Source organism: Saccopteryx bilineata, chromosome 7, assembly GCF_036850765.1.
Source record: "Saccopteryx bilineata isolate mSacBil1 chromosome 7, mSacBil1_pri_phased_curated, whole genome shotgun sequence".
Lineage (NCBI taxonomy): Eukaryota > Metazoa > Chordata > Mammalia > Chiroptera > Emballonuridae > Saccopteryx > Saccopteryx bilineata.
The window spans coordinates 113,453,786-113,472,522 of NC_089496.1; the positions used below are offsets into that span (position 1 = coordinate 113,453,786).

General features: G+C 60.0%; 1 protein-coding gene across 4 annotated transcripts in view; it reads right to left on the bottom strand.

Annotated features, from left to right (window-relative positions):
- The window catches only part of CFAP46 (cilia and flagella associated protein 46), a 54,489-nt gene extending 36,388 nt beyond the window's left edge, over nt 1-18,101 (bottom strand). For all 4 annotated transcript variants that reach the window (XM_066239847.1, XM_066239846.1, XM_066239845.1 and 1 more), the window contains exons 1-18: nt 18,037-18,101; nt 17,712-17,836; nt 17,419-17,550; nt 16,779-16,843; nt 14,742-14,906; nt 13,847-13,970; nt 13,302-13,396; nt 12,645-12,755; nt 11,147-11,246; nt 8,877-8,975; nt 7,589-7,779; nt 4,675-4,903; nt 4,450-4,570; nt 3,367-3,490; nt 2,661-2,791; nt 1,890-2,017; nt 1,588-1,721; nt 124-336 (exon numbers count right to left, since the gene is read on the bottom strand). In XM_066239847.1, the coding sequence (XP_066095944.1) occupies nt 124-336; nt 1,588-1,721; nt 1,890-2,017; nt 2,661-2,791; nt 3,367-3,490; nt 4,450-4,570; nt 4,675-4,903; nt 7,589-7,779; nt 8,877-8,975; nt 11,147-11,246; nt 12,645-12,755; nt 13,302-13,396; nt 13,847-13,970; nt 14,742-14,906; nt 16,779-16,843; nt 17,419-17,550; nt 17,712-17,836; nt 18,037-18,085 (2,336 nt within the window). In that variant the 5' untranslated portion in view covers nt 18,086-18,101. The remainder of the gene's footprint in view (nt 1-123; nt 337-1,587; nt 1,722-1,889; nt 2,018-2,660; nt 2,792-3,366; nt 3,491-4,449; nt 4,571-4,674; nt 4,904-7,588; nt 7,780-8,876; nt 8,976-11,146; nt 11,247-12,644; nt 12,756-13,301; nt 13,397-13,846; nt 13,971-14,741; nt 14,907-16,778; nt 16,844-17,418; nt 17,551-17,711; nt 17,837-18,036) is intronic.
- Between the last annotated feature and the right edge of the window lie 636 nt (nt 18,102-18,737).

The window sequence follows — 18,737 nt, forward strand, 5'->3', positions numbered from 1 at the left end:
CCTGCCTCTGTCCCTCCCCCAGGTCTGTCCTCGCCCTGTCACCTCCAGGCACCAGGCGATGGTGGGTCCCTCTCCCTGGAAGGGGACACACCTCTGACCCCCGGCTCCAGGGCCAGGACCCACCCATTGTGGCCGGCAGCCTTGACAATGCTCAGGAGGTGGTACAAGGCGTCCACTAGCTCCTTCTGCCGCCTGGCCGCGACGAGATGGTGGTTGTGGTTCAGGACGTAGACCACCGCGTTCTGCACGACCCAGGCTTCCTGGATCTCCTGTCCGATCTCTGCAGACCGCAGCCAGTTGTTCATGGCGTGCTGCGACAGACTCTCGATCCAGGTCCTGCAGGATGCATGCGCCAAGCTCACCCTCGGAAGCAGGACCTTTCCCACCGGGCAGCGTGGCTGCCAGCGCGGAGTCTGCCCGTGGCCCCGCCCAGGCCGCACCGTGGGGTCAGAAAGCTGCGCCTGCTGTGGGCTGCCTGCCACAGTCTCTCCTGAGGACCCTGACCTACCCGGCTGCCTCGTCACCCCCCAGGGTGTCCCTCGGTCACGCACGCACATCGGACCCTTGCACTCCGACCCACTTCGTCTGAGGACAAAGTCCTGGCCCAAGGTCAGCTCAGCTGCCTGTCCGGCTCTGCAGCCGCCTCGCACACAGACAGACCACTGTCCTCAGGCGGCGGGTCCCACTCAGCTGTGCCACAAGACCGAATGTCGGGTGTTGACCGTCCTTGTTATCAAGGGCCCCCAAGGGCCCAGCCGTGGGGACCTCCCTGCAAAGGGCTGGGCCCCACGGCTCCGTGTGGTCTCTCGTGTGGATCTTCACTTTATCTCACAAAGTTTTTAAACATCAGAACCACTCAGCTCATGTGCCATACAAACTGGGCACGGGTCAGGTGTGCCGGCCCTCCCACCGCTGTGAGCCCTGGCCCAGGCCCGAGACAGGCAACCAGGGACAGGTGACCTTACACCGAGTCCAACTACGGGCACGAAATAAACGCACCCCTCTCCTCCCATGAGTCCCCGAGGCTTAGGCAGCGCTCCCTAATGCTCTCAGGGCAGGTGGCTGGGAGAGCCTGCTGACTGCGTGAAAAGACCAGGAAGGGCCTTTCTACCCTCCACTGGGTGAGGGCAGCCACACGGGCTCGGCTCCTGGGATGTGACGTATGGACGTCCAGGCCTCCGCTTTTCAAAACTACTGAATATCAGATTTAAAAACAACCCAAATGCTCATTATTGATGTAGACCCCGTTTCACGAGTGTCCTGCGAACCCCCGGATGTGGGCGAGTCCCCCGGACCTTCTGCAGGGAGCCATCGGGGCGTGCCCACGATGGCTGCCCAGGTGCCCACGCCTGTACAGGTGTGGCTTTCCCTCTGAGCACGCTGGAGAGCAGCCCCTCTCTGTACCGCCACCACGACGCAACAGCCCCCGCGTCCCAGTGTCACTGATGACAAGGACGGTCAACACCCGACAGTCGGTCTTGTGGCTGTCCTCACGTGGACACCAGCCACGCCCTCGTCTGGACACGCCCACCCTTCCCCACACATCCCCAGGTGGCCACAAAGCCTGGGCCACAGACACGCGGTCACCTGTATGTGATCCACTCCGAGTTGTCCTCGGGGTTCTCGAGCAGGTAGCCGGCTGCGTGCTGGCTCAAGTCCTCGGGGGGCTTGGGACGGTCATTCAGTGCCACACCTTCTGACCGCAGCAAGTGGACAGTGGCCTACACAGGGAATGTGCGGTAGGACACGTCACAGGGCAGGCCCCAGAGGTGGGGATTGAGGGTCAACGCCGACAAGGCCAATGCCTCGGGCTGTCCATGTGGCCATAGTGAAGGATGGAGGGGGCGCTGAGGGACCCGTGCCCATGGCCGACCTGTGTGAGGACTCACCTCAGCGCTGATGAAGCCCACCTCTGCCAACTTCCGCAGCAGGGTGGGGGACCCTGGCCTCGGCTGCAGCGCCTGCATCTGGCCCTTTGCGTCTGAGCTCAAGCTGTCCATGCCTCGCCTCTTCTTTCCTGGGGAAACAGCGGTGGCTCAGACGTGGCCACAGCCAACAAGCCGGGACCCAGCTCGAGTGGCGGGCTCCCTGGGGTAGGCCCATGGCCACACCACGTCCCAGGCCCCTGTGCCTCCCAAGGCCCTGTGTCCTAGCCGCCTACCAGACCAGACTCCTCCAAGGCCCCGCACCAGGGACAGCCACCAGACCGGGCCGGTCCCTACACCCCGTGCTCCACCCTCTACCCTCAGCCACGCCCTCAACCACTGCCCTCTGCCCGCAGGTTCCCACCACCGTGGTCTTGGTTCTCTCATTTCCAACAGGTCCCTTCCCTTTCCTCAGTCTCCTGATGACCCCTAAGTGACTGTGAAGGTCACACCAGATGGTGGACAGGAAGCCAGCCTGGCAGGACATGACAGAGGAGGCCCTTGGTCAGTAGGCATGAAGCCCAGGGGTCAGCTCGCGACGCCCTCATGCTCACCGTCACTGCCCCGGGGTGACCCCGACACCGGTCACTCCATCATGGGCCATCTCAGTGGCTGAGGCACGAACGTCTATCAAGTCCTGCTTGCCCTCGGAGGGCCCTGGGCCCAGCCCGTGCAGTGACCCTTTCCCTGGCGTCAGGACCGGACCCCGCCTCCTGCAGGATGGTGGCCACATACCTCTCCTCAGCCGCAGCAACCTCTTCGCCTTGATGCTGTCATACAGGAGGCAGAAGCGGCTGGCCGCGCGGCACACATCCCACACGCCTTGCTTCCGGGAAACCTTGGCAAGCTCTGCCCAGATCTGCACCCTGCTCGCCAAAGACCCAAAGGCAGGAGCACGTGAAGGTGGGCGCGGCATGCAGCCAGGAGCCACTGCAACGCTCGTGAGAAAAGGCCCCCGTGGGTCCACCATTCCAAGGTGCAAAGAGCAACTGCAGCCCAGTCAGAGCTCAGGGCCAGGCCTTGAAGCAGCTGGGCCGCCCCAGCAGGGTGAGGCTGGCCCGGGGTCAGAGGGGAGAGGGCAGCGGGAAGCTGTCTGGTCCCCGGACCAGATGTCCTGGCCGCTGCACCCCCGTCACTGTGACAACTGAGAAGCACCTCCCCTGGGACAGGCCCCCCGAGTCCCACAGTGAGCGGCCAGTGACCAGGTCCTGGCCTCACACAGGGCCTGGCGTGGTGCCAGCTCATTCAGGACAGTCTCAGCTGAGTGCAACCATCTGCCCCCAGTGCGGTTTGCTATCTCAGGGGCAAACAGGGTTCCGCCTGCCAGGAACCCCCCCAGCCATGCGCCTCCTCCTGCTGGCCTCCCAGACCACATGGGGGACCGAGGCAGCTGCCATCGCTGCTCGGCTCCGCTGTGGGTTCCTCTCAGGCCCCCGCTCACCGCTCCTTCTCGTTCTCGGTCCCCAAACGTCGCAGATGCCCAGTGGCCTTGTCCACGCTGACAGTGTGGTGCCGTGCCTTCGCGAAGAGGGCCGTGAACCGGCCCTTGTTCTTTCCAGTGGACACTGAGGACAGAAACAACAGGCCAACGAAGCTGACACCTCGCGCAGGGCTCACGCGACGTGGAGGGAGCATGCAGCCGTGTCACTGGCATGCAGCCATGAGCACAGCCCCCCGGAGCTCTGGGCTCGGACGGTGTGTGGAGTGGCCCCTCCCCAGGGCATTTTTATCTTCCTGTGAGAGTCGGGTGAGCTAACTGTGCATCTGTGTGTTTTCAGGGAGGCCTGGTCCCCGCCTGCTCCATCATGGCAGCACCTGCCGTCCCCACGCCACGGCCGGCGTTTGGTCAACCTGGTGTCAGACATTGCTCTTCCCAGTTCATAAGCCTGAATCCTGAGGACTCTGGCTGAGCCCGCGCTCCCCAGACGGCTTGGGGCGGCATGAGAACACAGGCAGCGATGGCCACAGAGTGTGCACAGACGCCTGGCTGCGCTCAGGGTCACATCCCAGAGCCGTCCCTCCCGCGGCTGGGGTGTGACCCCCTCCCATCCTCTACCTCCCTGCTGGGCGGAGATGAAGGCATGAGGGCGGGCCGTCTGTGACACCTGTTGTCCTCACAGGGAGACGTGGACACAGAGAGCCACAAGGGCAGCAGGATGATGGCATGAGGACACAGGGCGAGCCGGACATCGGCAGCCAAGGACAGAGGCCTGGAGCGAGCTGCCCTCGGCCCCAGGAGGAGCCGCCCTGCCCACACCTGGGTCTTGCCCGCCGCTGCCAGACCTGAGACTCTGAGTCTGCTGAGTGAGCCGTACCCACGCACGTGTTGTGGCTGCCCACGCTGACCAGCAGAGAGCCAGCGTCCAGAGACCACAGACCTCACGTCAGGCCCTAGTTGGCAGAGGTCAAGGGCAGCTGGGTTCAGACCTCCAGGGGCCCAGGGTGGTGGCAGAGGCGAGGCCAGGGCTCTGCCACACAATAGCAGGCGGGACATGGCGCAGCCCGGGAGGGAGGCGGTGCCCACCTTTGGCCTCGTTCTCACTGTCCAGCACGATCTGGAAGGTGTCAGGGGCCAGGGCCAGGCCCGCATTCACCAGGAGGGCCCGCTTCTCCCGGACGCTGTCTCTGGAGATAGCTTTCTTCGCCTGTGGAGGGAAGAGGGGGTACAGTCCAGTCTTTTCTGAGTGCCCGTGGGCTCTCAAGAGGCAGCACGGGGGCCCCGGCAGGCCCTGAGCAGGCTGGGCCGCACCTGCTCGATGGCCATGATGGCCTTGTCCTCGGCACGTTCGGGGGACTGGTACAGCATGGAGCAGAGGCGCAGCCGGGTGAAGGCCATCTGGAGCCTCTCCTGGTAGAGGCCCTGGCTGTCCAGGAGCATGGCCTTCTGCAGGTGCTCCATGGCAGGCTCCAGTCGGTCCTCGTCCTCCTCAATGTGTGCCATCTCCATGTGCACTTGGCAGCGCAGCAGGACCATGAGGCTGGGGGGCACAGTGGGTGTCACGGGCTAGGCGTGCTGGCTGCCTGCATGGCCCTCGGGGGCGGGGAGGACATGCGGTGGGCCCCCAGGTGCCCCACGTCCTGCAGTCCCACCCCGCCCCGCCTCAGGGACTTGCAGAGGGGCACAGGGCCTGAGCCAGCTGGTGACAGCTGCTGGGACCTGGGCTCCAGGACTGAGAAACAGCAGGTCAGGCAACAGGGACCTGCTAGCAAGGGCGCTGTGAGGGGCACGTCCCAGGTCCATGGGCACCCGCGTGGCCGTGCCGCCTCTGGGTCTCACAACTCATGGCTCCCCACTGTCTGTGAGCCAGGCCTCTGTCCCCTGGCCCCCAGGGCGGAGGCTCACACACCTGCTCCCCACAGCCCTGCTCAGCGTCTGTTCCCGCTGCTGCCGGTGCCGGAAGCACAGGCACTGGGCGGGCTGCAGACGCCTGTTTGAGCAGGAGCTTTGGCTCCACAGCACGAGACCAGCCTCCGCCCTGCCCTGCACACGACCGCAGCCCCACGGACCTGTCGGGTGGACGTTCTACAGGCCCCGGACCTGACTGCATGGAGGAGGCATACCCATCCTAGCTCCCTGCAGCCTCGGGGATGGAAGCAAGGAGGGCCCACGGCGCCAGGGTGCTGGCTCTGCTGCCCGAGAGAGCCCGCACTGTGGGCAGGAGAGGGCACTGCCGGTGCCACCAGCATCCCTGTCACAGTGAGGTCCACACTCCCTGCCGAGGAACCTGAAACACACTCTGTAGCCAGAAATGGGCCACTCCCCCGGCCTGGGCTTCCCCACTCACGGCCCTCACCACCACGGTGCTTCCCAGGTGACCCCACCGCGTCCCTGCTCTCCTGCGCCTGCCCCAGCAGGCCCTGCCCACCTGGCATCACCCCCAGCCAGCTGCAGCCCAGAGCCCCTCCTGGTAGAAGCACTTTTTCAGCCAGCAGGACCCATTGCCTCCTCCCAAGGTCCTGCCCCATCCCTGCAATGTCCCTGGGCAGCCTCAAAGACTGCCCCGCACGGGCTTCCTCCCCTTCTGGAATCCCCGGTGACCTCACAAGCTTTTCCCTGCAGCCCCCACCCCCAAACTCCACAGCGTGTGTCCTTCTACATACAGGACGGCTCCTGCCTCTCCAGCTGGGGACGTCAGGGAAGGCCGTGTGTCCTTCTACATACAGGACGGCTCCTGCCTCTCCAGCTGGGGACGTCAGGGAAGGCCATGTGTCCTTCTACATACAGGACGGCTCCTGCCTCTCCAGCTGGGGACATCAGGGGGGCCGTGTGTCCTTCTACATACAGGACAGCTCCTGCCTCTCCAGCTGGGGACATCAGGGGGGCTGTGCGTCCTTCTACATACAGGACGGCTCCTGCCTCTCCAGCTGGGGACATCAGGGGGGCCGTGTGTCCTTCTACATACAGGACGGCTCCTGCCTCTCCAGCTGGGGACATCAGGGGGGCTGTGTGTCCTTCTACATACAGGGCGGCTCCTGCCTCTCCAGCTGGGGACGTCAGGGAAGGCCGCGTGTCCTTCTACACACAGGATGGTTCCTGCCTCTCCAGCTGGGGACGTCAGGGAAGGCTGCGTGTCCTTCTTCACACAGGACGGCTCCTGCCTCTCCAGCTGGGGACCTCGGGGAGGTCGTGTGTCCCTGACTCCCGTAGGTCAGTCCCAGCTCCTGCACTCGGACCCTCTTGACTCTCACCTGCCTCCCTCTGCTTGTCCCCTCTCGCCTGGACTCCTGCAGCCAGCATTGTCCACAGACCATTCTCAACAGCGGCAGAGACATCACGGGACACTGAAGGCCCTCCTGTCTCCTGCTTGCTGGTGCCCACCCCTCACTCAGGATGACACACGCCCCGGGCCCTGGACAAGCTCTGGACCTAGCTTCCCACAGGGCTGGGCTGCTGGGCCTCCATCCTCCCCATGCCAGTCCCTCTCTCTGTCTGGTCCCCAAGTCAGCAGGTCAGCAGCCAAATGGGACCAACCTGCCAAAAGCTGTACCCTCCACATCCCCTCCCGACTCCCTGCTGCATGGGCCTTCTCAGCACTGCCCTCAGCTGGCCGACACACAGAGCGGTGGTAAAGAAGTGGGTGCAGATGTGGGCACAGGTGAGGGTTGGGGTGGGTAGAGGTGCAGGTATCGACGTGCTCAGACATGCTGTGGCCACACTCCTGGGCTGTGCGTCTCCAGGGCCCGAGGCTGGTGCGTGGCGTGTGATGAATGACTCAAAACCCACGGGTTCTGGTCCCGACCCTCACACGCCGAGGACAGAGTGCACGCTGGCTCTCCGCTGGCCCTGGGCCGCGCCTGGGCCTGTGGCAGGACCCCCTGTCAGAGCTCATGGAGCACAGGCACGCTGTGGGGCAGCAGCTTTCAGAGGTCTGACCGGAATCTGGTCATCCGTCTGTCCCCTAGGGCCCATGGGCCCAGGCTGGCTCTTGGCTGCCCTGAGCTAGTGGTGAGGGCCGCCTGACCGGCTCAGGACAGACGGTGGCCTCCCCACCCCCGCAGCCACTGCAGCCCGCTGTGACGACAGGGCATCCTCCTGCTCACATCACTTTTGGGGGAAAGGAGCCGGACTTCATCCTCACCCCTGACGGGGGTGTCCTGCCCGCACCCACCCACCCCACATGGTGCCCTCTCTGAGGCCGGCCCAGGACAGACGCGCAAGCCACCTGTCCACCGTCTCCAGGATCTCTGCGATGCTGGTCAGCGGCCTCCGCAGCAGGGGGCGCAGGTTGTGCTGAAGCAAGGGCAGACACAGGTTCCACTGCGTGGTGCACACCACGTGGATGGCCCACAGTTCACCCAGGCGGATGGCGCGCTGCAGCACGACGTCCAGTCTATGTATGATGCTCAGCTGTGTCTGCACAGAAGACAGCGGCAGTTTGGGCTGGAGGGGTGAGGACCAGTCCCCAGGTGGACCCCACGCCTGGGAAGCCTGAGGGTCAGGTGGCTGCAAAGGGGCGGAGCCCGTGGTCCGTGCCTGCGGAGACGCCACGTGATCTCTGCTCGGAAGGCTTGCCTTACAGACCCCGTAAACGGCTCCACACACCCCTGAGTTGCTCACGTCTGCTTATTTCTTACTCTGACACATTTGCCGGGGCCTCTGCCCCATGCTGTGTTACCCTGGATGATGTCCTCTGGCCGGGCGACACACACCCTGGCCAGCGGGCAGGTCTGTGGAACGGGCCTCACTCTCCAACACTGGCTCAGGGCCCAGGGGGTGCGGCCCAAGCTTCGGACTCCCGGCCCATCGTGGGGACACGTTGTCAGAGCCTCACACACCCGAGGCCTCGGCGGGCAGAGAGGCACCAGGTGCAGCCTCCTCTACGGCAGTTCCTGCCGTGCCGCTGGGACCAGGCACCAGCGTGGCCTCCCCCCAGGAGCCCACACCTCCCTCAGGAAGGACATCACCAGCTGGCACGCTTGCCACCACTGGTGGGCATTCATGTCCCTCTGGACTTGCTTGTGTGGCTTCCCCCTCTTCCCTGGGGTCCCCACCTGCCCACCGCTGGCAATGACCTGGCCACATCCCGGGAGCCCCTCTGGTTTCTAGGCCCAAGGAGGCTGGTGGCCCCACAGTATGGTGGGAGGTGACTTTTTGCCTTCCTGGACATGAGTTGGAATGTTGGAATGTCCGAGTCCTCATGGGGACACGGTGACCCTCACCAAGGGCAAGTGTTATGGGGGGCAGCCCCCCCCCCACAGGCACGTTGCCCTCCAGCGCTGCCTGCACGCGCTGACTGCCGAGGTGGTTCTGGGAGCCAGGGACAGGTGCCTTCCCAGCCCCTGACGGTCACACCAGAGGCTGTGTTCACGGGTGGGAAACTGAGGCACAGTAAGCTGGCTTCGTGTCCGTCACACGGGGGTCCGTCACACGGTCCACGCACTCCGGAACGTGGCACCGACGGGGCTCCACGCCCGCAGGGAAGCCGCACGCAGCTGCTGCTTGGGGTTTACCTCCACGGCCACTCGCGTGTATGTTTTCATCTTATTTTCGAGTCTTAAGGCTTCTAACTCGTACTCTAGGCACTCGACTTCGATCAGCCTCCCGGGCTCCTGCGGAACACAGTGTCTCACCAACCCAAAGGCCGTTTTAAACCACAACTTAATGTACGAGGAAGTAAAAAATCATGACACAAAAGTATACTTAAACATTTTAAATGTTTCCAAAAGATACAAATATTTAAGTGAGAAAGCTAAAAAAATTTTTTTAATCTCCTTAACAGAGGGAAATATATAGTTCATGTCACCGGACATTACCATTTTTTTTTTTTTTTTTTTTTTGTAATTTTCTGAAGTTGGAAACGGGGAGGCAGTCAGACAGACTTCCACATGCGCCCGACCAGGATCCACCCGGCACGCCCACCAGGGGGCGATGCTCTGCCCATCTGGGGCGTCGCTCTGTTGCAACCAGAGCCATTCTAGCGCCTGAGGCAGAGGCCACAGAGCCATCCTCAGCGCCCAGGCCAACTTTGCTCCAATGGAGCCTTGGCTGCGGGAGGGGAAGAGAGAGACAGAGAGGAAGGAGAGGGGGAAGGGTGGAGAAGCAGATGGGCACTTCTCCTGTGTGCCCTGGCCGGGAATCGATCCCGGGACTCCTGCACGCCAGGCCAACGCTCTACCACTGAGCCAACCGGCCAGGGTCAGGACATTAAATTTTTAAATAAACTCTGTTCTGAGCATTGGCAGCCAGTCCTCGGTGACACGCCTGCTGGGGACGAGGCCCGGAGATGTCACTTTGTTCAGAACTGCTGCAGTGTTTTCCAAAGGATGGGGCCATTTCCTCCCCCCCCCCCCCCCGGGCACGCAAACCCAGCCCCTGTGTCCGCTGCAGCCTGACAACACAGAGGTCTCTGCCCGGTCCGGCACCAGGCTCCTAGAGCCCGGGACCCTGGGGGACAGGAGCACCTTGGTGACTAAGCTACTCGGGGTTGCTTCTGGGGGCTGGTCCCCGGGAAGGACAGGCTGGGGTCAGAGGCTTGGACAGTTCTCTTGAGGAGGGACCGGGGCTGGGAATGGAGTGGATGGTGAGTGGTGCCTGCATGGGGAAGTCCCCATGAAGACCCCAGTGGTGTCCAGGCCAGTGAGCCCCCAGCAGAGGGTGATGCACCTCAGCGTGGACCCCTCCACCTGGCTGCTCATCTCTGTCCTGTCCCTTGTGGTGTAATAAGCCAGTCAATGTGGTCCTCCAAGTTCTGTGAGCGGCTCCAGCAAACTAATCACACCCGAGGAGGGGGAATGGGAACCCCCAGTTTGTAGCCACGTCAAACAGAAGCGGTAGGTAACCTGGGGACTGAAGACCTGGAATTGGCCTCTGAGTGGGGCATTCGTGGGACGTGGCCTGAGCCTGCGGGGCTGACACCCCCGGGGAGACACATCGAGGGGAGCTCCAGTGCGGGACACCCAGCTAGGGTCAGAGAATTCCTGGAGCAGGACAAACCCGCACCGCCAGGGGACGGAGCAGCGGCGTGATCGGTGTGAACACAGGAGGAGAGACAGGAGAGGGCCACCAGGTGCCCCGCAGCGTCCAGGATGTGCAGGTGGGGCTGCAGACTCTGCCTTTCTCACTTCTTGGGCGGCTTATTTCCCAGGTAGTTAGAGCCCTCCCTGTGCTCAGGACACAGTCTCTCATCACACGTGAGGTTTGACAAAACTCTCAGTCTCTGGCTTGTGTTTTCATTTTCATAACAGCATCATCCAAAGGGCAGAGCCCTGCCCTTTAATCAAGTTTAATTTACCCTCTGAAACAAGGCTCTGCTCTGTGAGAGACCTTCCCTAGCTTCTTAAACTGGAAACTAGAAACCGGGGCGTGCACTCTCACGGTCTTTTTGGAGGAATATAAAACTCTCTCTGGAGGGCAACAGTGTAACGTGTATTTATAAATCTTAAAGGTGAGAATTCCCTATTAATTGCATGTCAATGAACTTACCTGGAGAAAAATCCTAAATGCTCATAAAAGCTTTGGGCACAAAGTGCTCCCCACAGGCTTCAAGTAAAAACAACAGGATTTAACCGTCCAATCACGGGGCTGCAGGTAAGCTAACCACAAACCTGATACGCTGAGCAGCGGAAGTGTGCTGTGCAGACCCCTGGGAGCCTCCTCAGGAGACACGCGGGAAGGCGGAGGGCGATGTGTCTCCTGGGGTCCCAAGCCTTTCCCTCCCGCCCCCTGTGTGTCCAGATCCCGGAGGGCAGCTGCCAGGAACCCACACTCACTGGCCACTTACTTGGCTTTCCATCTTCTTCAAGTCTGAGAGGCAGCTGGAGGAGACGCTCTCACTCTTCAAGGTCAAAGAAAGATGAGCTAATTCAAAGAGCAAAAGGATTCTGGAAACAAAAGCAAAGCAGAGGGAATGGCTGCGGCAGCACGAGCTCAGTCCTCTCGCCCAGGCAGGAAGGGGGCCGGCATGCAGTGACCCTGCAGCCATGGCCCCCAAGCCCAGCCTCCTGGGCTCTGGTACAGGGCCTGATGGGCACCACAGGGCTGTGCCCTGGTCCACTGCTCTCTTCCTGGCCTCTGGGGAGGTACAGGGCCATCGGGGGGAGGCCAAGGACAGACCTGTGCACAGCAGCTCGGCCACCAGGTCACTGTCAGACTCATCACAGGAGCGGGGCAACATGGGGACAGACAGGATTTCCCGACTCAAGTCCTGCAGCGGGCACCGGGATTCACCAGGAGCCTCTGTGGTCCCGGCAGGGTCTTGTGGGAGTGAGCAAGCTGCTGCTGAAGCTCACAGGGAAATGCTAGGGACCTCACCAGCCTGAGCAGCTCAGAAAAGGGGCAGAGCCAGAGATGACCCTCTCTGCTCCTAGGACAGGACAGCACTGCAGGCCCAGGCCTGGCCCTGCTGTGCGACGGGCCACTCTTCTCAGCTCTGACACCCACTGCAGTCTGACCTCCTTTTAGCTGCCAAGACCCACTCCCAAGGGAGCCACATTCACAGGCAGTGAGGGCTAGGACTCGACTATGTCTTTTTGTGAAACACAATTCAGCTCACAACACCCCAAAATCAACTATCACATGACAGACTGACAACACAACCACAACCACTGTTACAGGCAAAGGACCACGAGGTGCCCGGAGAAGCTGGGAGTCCCTGAAAACAGAAGGCGTATGGTCAGAGTGGGAGCCCCGCCCGGGCCTGGCTGAGCACCACCCCTCATGGCGGTCACACACAGCGGACAGGACCAAAGCAACATGGCCACTGCGTCACTGCAGCCCCAGAAACGGGCATCGGTCTCTTCGCTCCATCAGATACACCGAGGACGACAGCCGCTTGGCCGGGTGCACCCCTGTGCCCGCTGCGGGAACAGCCTGGCGGACTTTCCTCTCCTCTGCTGGCCTCTGGCTCAGCTACCCACTCCCGAGAATTCGAGCCAGGATCATCCTAAACTCCGAGCAGGCTCGGAGGATTCGAGGACCAGGAACACACAGAACTGAGAAGTGACCTGCGGGGGATGGGTGGGGGCGGTGGGGGGGCGTCTGTCTCCCACCTGCAGGAATGGTGCACCGCAGGTCAGCAAGGCCTGAGGCCTAGGGTGAACTTGGGGAAAAAATGCTCTGCTGAGATAAATTTAATTTTCAAAAGGATGACGTGAAGTAACCTCACCCCGGTGCCCCCCCGAATAGCACAGACGTCAGGGGAGAAAAGAACTGGACCCCACAGGCAGGGCGGTCATGGGCTCCTCGTGCAGCTGAGAAACTGGAGACATGGAAACACTTACTTTTCCTCTGTGGCCAGGGGGGGGCGCTGGTGATCGGAAGAACCTAACTGCCTATAGGTCTTCTTCAGGACTTTGTTGACATCTTCAGGTAAATCATTTTTATCCATTTTTCTAAAATTAATTCAAACATTAAATAACTGAACTCCTGTCAGGTTTATTCAAATTATCTTTTTAAAAAAAAAACCTCTAAGTCCATGAGTTGCTTTTCCCACTGAATAGAGGCCTAAAATTCTCTCAGCGGCTCTCCCGGACTCCTCACGTGCCTGACGGGTCCTCGCTCCCAGGCCCGGCTTCCTCCCTACGTCACTGGAAGTGAACACAGCCTGGGAGGCTGTGCCCCAGCCGCTCTGCCAGACCAGCCACACTCGCAGGGCCCAGCCTGCGGGGGACCAGACCCTTCTTCGGCTGCCCCAGGACCCATGCCTCCTGGCTCCATCACTCACACACGCTGATGTCTCCTCCCCCACCTGGCCCCCTCTCTGTGGTAGCGGGTCTCTGTCTGGGGACTATTCCTCTCCCTGATCCCTCAAGGTTTGCTCAACTTCCTGGCCAAGAGTCAAACCTCAGCCTCCACACAGGGTTGTCCGGCAGCCCCCCACCCAGCAGCCCCCCACTAGCACAGACACAGCCATGCCCCTGTGGACAGGGGGCACTTACCCTTTCAGTCTGTTAATCTGGAAAGTGACGGACAGGCTGACGGAAGTTTTCTTTTCCTCCTTCAGCTGATGCTCGTCCATCAGTTCATGCTGTACCTGTTATAAAACAAAACGGGACATCAATTCAGGGGTAAACAAATAATTAGGTAGAGATCAGGACGTTGTGTTTGGCTACTACCTTGCAAACCTTCCTTCTCTAACATCAGTGTTTGTCATTAACGTGTATCTGTTTGTGACGTTTATTATTTAGCTTCTCGCACAGAATTCTATTTCTTAAGACATAAAATTTAAGATTACGAACACTTGTGCATGCTGTTCTGGTAACTACTGTAGCTTTACAAATTGTCTTCCGTTTTTAAAAGTCAATGCCGTGACAAAGGAAACATTCAGGGTCACCATGAAGAAAAGATTTCACTCCGTCTTGCACCTGCAGGTTCTCTATCCCTCGGTGTGGATGGGTCTGCGGGCTGGTTTTATACACCGTGTTCTGAACCCCGACCCTGAACACAGTTGGCGCCTCTGCCGCCCGCCTGGCCCGCCGCTCACCATCGCGGAATACACCTGTCGGTATCTGTGGGGCGCGTGAGCCCTGATGAAGGGCGCTGCGGTAGCACAAAACCTCGCGGCCTCCTCTCTCCTTCCTGCTTGCAGGTGACACTCCAGCAGCTCCCTGGATAACACAAGGAGTGGACAGGAAATCTGAGGGTACCGTTTTCTGCTGCAAGTGTCTAACAGGCAGCTAATACTACACTTTGATCATTCCCATGTTCCACAGACATCGGAAAGACGATGATGGATCAGCTCCTTACCCCACGCCTGCAGTCTGCTCAGCGGGAACGGGCAGGCAGGAACAGGGAAAAGGGATTGTCCACAGTGCAGGCACATGGGACATTTGATCACATTCATATGTCATTTGTGTCAGAGGCCCCCACATGGCCATAAGCAGGAGAGGAAGCCTGCAGGCTCTGGGTCCAGCTTCAGGACAGACCGTCTGGGTCGTGCAGACACCCATCCAGTCGCTGGCCTGCCATGGCATCGCCAGATACAAGGCCCATGACACATGGCCTTTCCGTACCCATAGCACAAGGGACATCGACTGACACCACTCCTGGTGGCTTTTCAGGCTGTCCCCGTGGCCACATGCTCAGTGTGCATCCTGTTCTGGCTGCATTTTATGCTAAAACCTCTATTATATTCAGAATTTTCTGAACTAATTTCTTAAAACCATGAGCCAGGACTATGATACAGGCTCACATCTCCTTGGTTTTGAATCTAAACATGTGTCCTGTTGCAATATCTACATGAGGTCATCTAGTTTAGAAGCATTTTCACACAAGTCACCCAAAACCGTGACTCTTGCTGCAGAGTTGGAGCAGGGACCTACATCTGCACTCTGAATGGCTACTCAGGGGGCGAGCACAGGGTGGTCACCTCCACTCACAGCATCAGCTCCACCTGCCAGTCCTTGTCCTCCTCCTCAATCTGATTTAACACGCTCACAATGTGGGAGAGGCTGGGGATCAGATGGTGATGATATCCAGGCTTGAGGAAGGGCCTCACCATTTGCCAGTAGAGGACTGACGCGTTGTAGACCAAGAAGTAATACCTGCGGCACCAAAGGAGGAGGCCTGAGACGTGGTCAGAAGCACAGGCTGACCGCAGCCCTCCTCTGGGAGGAACCTGGGGTTCTCTGTCCCCAGCAAATGGCAGTAGTCCCATCTGAGACACATGGCCCACACTGCGTGAGCAAACATGCACAGCCCTCCCTGGGACAGCGTGGTGCCCTGCTCAGACAGTGCCCCAGCTCCCACTCAGCCCCAGTCACAATCACCTGGCCACAGGCTCCTGATGCCAAACTAGAGATCTCATTCATTCAGTTACTCCACAAGGTAACCAGCTCCCCATGAAAATATACCACTGAGCAAGGCCTTCTTTGGTTCCCAAAGGATAGACAAGAACAGGAAAGAGAAGTGAGGAATCAAAGAAGGCTCCCTGGAGGAGGTGATATCCTGCTGAGACCCAAAAAGTGACCAGGGATCAGCCAGAGCAGTGTAGGAAGAGAGAGCTGGGCAGGTGGAGGAGGGAGAGCAGAGCCTTCGGGGAGCAGTCTCTGGGCTTGCACAGGACAGGCAGCCTGGGTCAGGGCACCTGGGAAGCTAGGCTTCTTCCTGTGGGCTGCAAGGAGCCACCTGAGGAACTGAGTTCAGAACCACAGGGGCTGATTCGCCTCTCTCATCGCAGGCCTCTCTGGAGGGGCTCCACCCTGTGGGACCCTATGTGCCTGGTAGTTTCCCACACTGACCATTAAGTGGACAAGTGATGCTAATTGTCGACATCACCCCGGAAGGAGAAGGACCCAGGGTGCCACCAGTAAGACAAGGCTACTGGTTCCTCTGTGAGCACAGCCCCTCTCCTCCCTACTTGGCTGCACCCAGGTCTGTTTTTAAAGGTGGTCCTGACAACCCTAAGGCTCCTGGTCCGCCATCAGGCAGTCTGCTGGTGTCTCCAAAACTCAAAGCATTTTGTAGTGACCAGGCCCCTCCCCAAGGATGCCCAGTGCTCCAGCTCCACAGCTCCAGAGCATGGTCCCCTTGAAACACCCACTGTCCTTAGAACCTCTGGCTCTAGGGCCCTGCTGGAGGAGTGTCTGGGGACCGGGCCCCACGTCCCCAGAACTTGTCATAGGTCCCCACGTCCCAGCACCCATCACAGGGCTCTGCATCCCCAAAACCTGTTACAGGGACCAGCTAGAAGAGGCCATCGATGGCAGATGGTAGGACAGTGAGTAAGCAAGCCCGGGGTTTATGCTGGAAGCTACTTTAATATTGCATCCTATCTTAGCAGGTTGTCTGCAAGCTTAATAGTTTCAGTTATATTGATTCTGGCCCTGGCTGGGTAGCTCAGTTGGTGTAAGAGCATCATCCTGATATGCCAAGGTTGTGATTTTGATCCCCAGTCGGGGCACATACAAGAATCAACCAGTGACAGCATGAATAAGTGAAACAAATCAGTGTTTCTTTCTCTGTCTCTGTTTCTCTCCCCTCCTGTGTCTCTAAATATCAATTTAAAGAAAAAAGGTGAATAATATTGATTTTTGATGAAGCTAGCATTAATTAAGCAGGAAATGAGGTTGGAGTCTCTGCCAAACCACCTCCACAGACGTGAGACCTTGGCCTAGGTGGTAGCAGGGGGAGCACAGGCCACTGGGGGGGTAGCATAGGGAGGAAACTGAGCTGAACCCCCAAGACACCCACAGCGGATGCTGGCAAAGGTCACCAAGATCCTGGAAACCACCGATCAGACTAGGGGATGCAGCTCCAGGCGGGGACCGAACCCGCAGCCCAGCTCTGTGTCAGAGACACGCCTGACACTGCAGGTGCAGAGCCAGGATGAGACCCTGCAGCCTGAACAAAGAGGAGCACTTGGTCGAGTCTGGCCTGAACCCAATTCCACTCGGGAAGGGCAGACCACCACCTACCTGGGTTCTCCTTTAGCAAAGTTGATTGCCTTCATGTACTGAGTCACACAATTTTCAAACTCCTCCTAAAACGTAAAGAATGCACAGTTAAATCCAACTGGGAACTGACAGTCCCATCACTGCCCATGGTCACTATGTGAGCACTAGGCCTCCATGCCCAGGCTGCCCAGCAGAGCAGGATGAAGAGGCCACTGCTGCCATCCCTGTGTGCGCTCTGGGGCAGCCTGGGCTTCTCCCCTACAAGTTCCCCTCAGTCTGGCTCAGGGGTGGCCACTGGGAACCCAGCCATGGCACCAGGATGCACAGGTCAAGTGTCAAACAGGATGCAAGTCACACTCCAATGCTTAGGGAGAAAACAAACAGGCAAGGTCACTAAAAGCGAATCTGGTTACTGAACTCTTGATCAAAAGAACTTTCTGACTTGTGTAGCCCAAGGAATTTGGACAGTGGGTTGAAATATCAACTGTTGCAATTCAAGACGAGAAATTTTGAGGAGAAACAAGGCCACGTCGGGGGAAAGTGCAGCAGGACAGATGGATTCATTTTGGAAGGGTGACCACCTGGCTCACGGCTCAGCCTCACGGTTCACAGGGACTGGAAGGAAACCCCACGGCGGTGGCACCAAGGGACCAGCTCTCACCAGGTTTTCTGTGGACTTGGGGGCACACAGCTGGGCCCTGCACAGGTACGCCCGACCCAGAAACTGGGTGACTGGCCCCTTCACCTTAAAGTACATCTGGATGCAGTCCTCGCTCACCTCTGGCTGCCCCATCTACAAGAGAGTGCGGTCAGGTCGCTGCCCCATTCCCCTGGGGTCGCCCCGAAGACGAAGACGCAGGGTCCCGCGGCCTCTCCCGGGACGCCCACCAGGCGCCGCGTGCCCCAGTCCCCTCCGGCCCCCAGCGGAAACCCGGCACCGGCCAAGACAGCAACCTTGAGGGCCTGCTCCGCACACACGACGAATAGGTGCGGGCTGAAGCTCTCCGCGGGGTCGAACTCGGACTTGCCCAGGTTGGCAGACTTGATCAGCTCGTAGGCCCTCCTCAGGGAGGCGGCGTCTGTTGGGACAGCAGCGAGCACGGCCGTCAGCCCCAGCGGGCGGCGGGAGGGTCAGCGAGGCCGGTCAAGCTGGCCGCCGCCCGCGACAGGACGCCCCCCACACCCTGGCGCGGCCGGTGAGCCCGTTCATGGTCGCCTGTTCCCGGGGATCGGGGGTCCCCAGGGTCCAAGTCGGGGCTCGGCGTCCCTTCCCGCCCACCCTGCTGGCTCTCGGAGCGGGCCAGCTCCTGCGTGATGACCGGGTCCATCTCGCTCACACTGCTGGCGGTTGCCTAGCGACAGAGGGACGCGAGACCCGCCTACGGATCAGCAGCGGGGTCACACTTGTCTGGAAGCAAACCTCTTACACCACTGGCCGTTGCCTAGCGACAGGGAGACGCGGACCTGGCTCTACAGGTCGGCAGCAGGGCCGCATCTGTCCAAAAGCAAACGGCTCACGCCGCTGACGGTTGCCTAACGACGGAGAGACTTGGGCCTGGCCCTACGGGTTAGCAGAGAGGACACATTTGTCTGGAAATTAACTCCTCGGAGCTACAGGGCAGCAAAGCGGGGTGGACACCCACCGAAGAGTGGCAAATTGCATGTGACACCTGGCGGCCGTGGACAGGTGAATGAACAAGGAATGAACCTGGAACCTACCTCATTCTTTTTTTTTTTTTTTGTATTTTTCTGAAGCTGGAAACGGGGAGAGACAGTCAAACAGACTCCCGCATGCGCCCCACCGGGATCCCGGCACACCCACCAGGGGCGACGCTCTGCCCACCAGAGGGCGATGCTCTGCCCCTCCGGGGCGTCGTTCTGTTGCGACCAGAGCCACTCTAGCACCCGGGGCAGAGGCCGAGGAGCCATCCTCAGCGCCTGGGCCATCTTTGCTCCAATGGAGCCTCAGCTGCGGGAGGG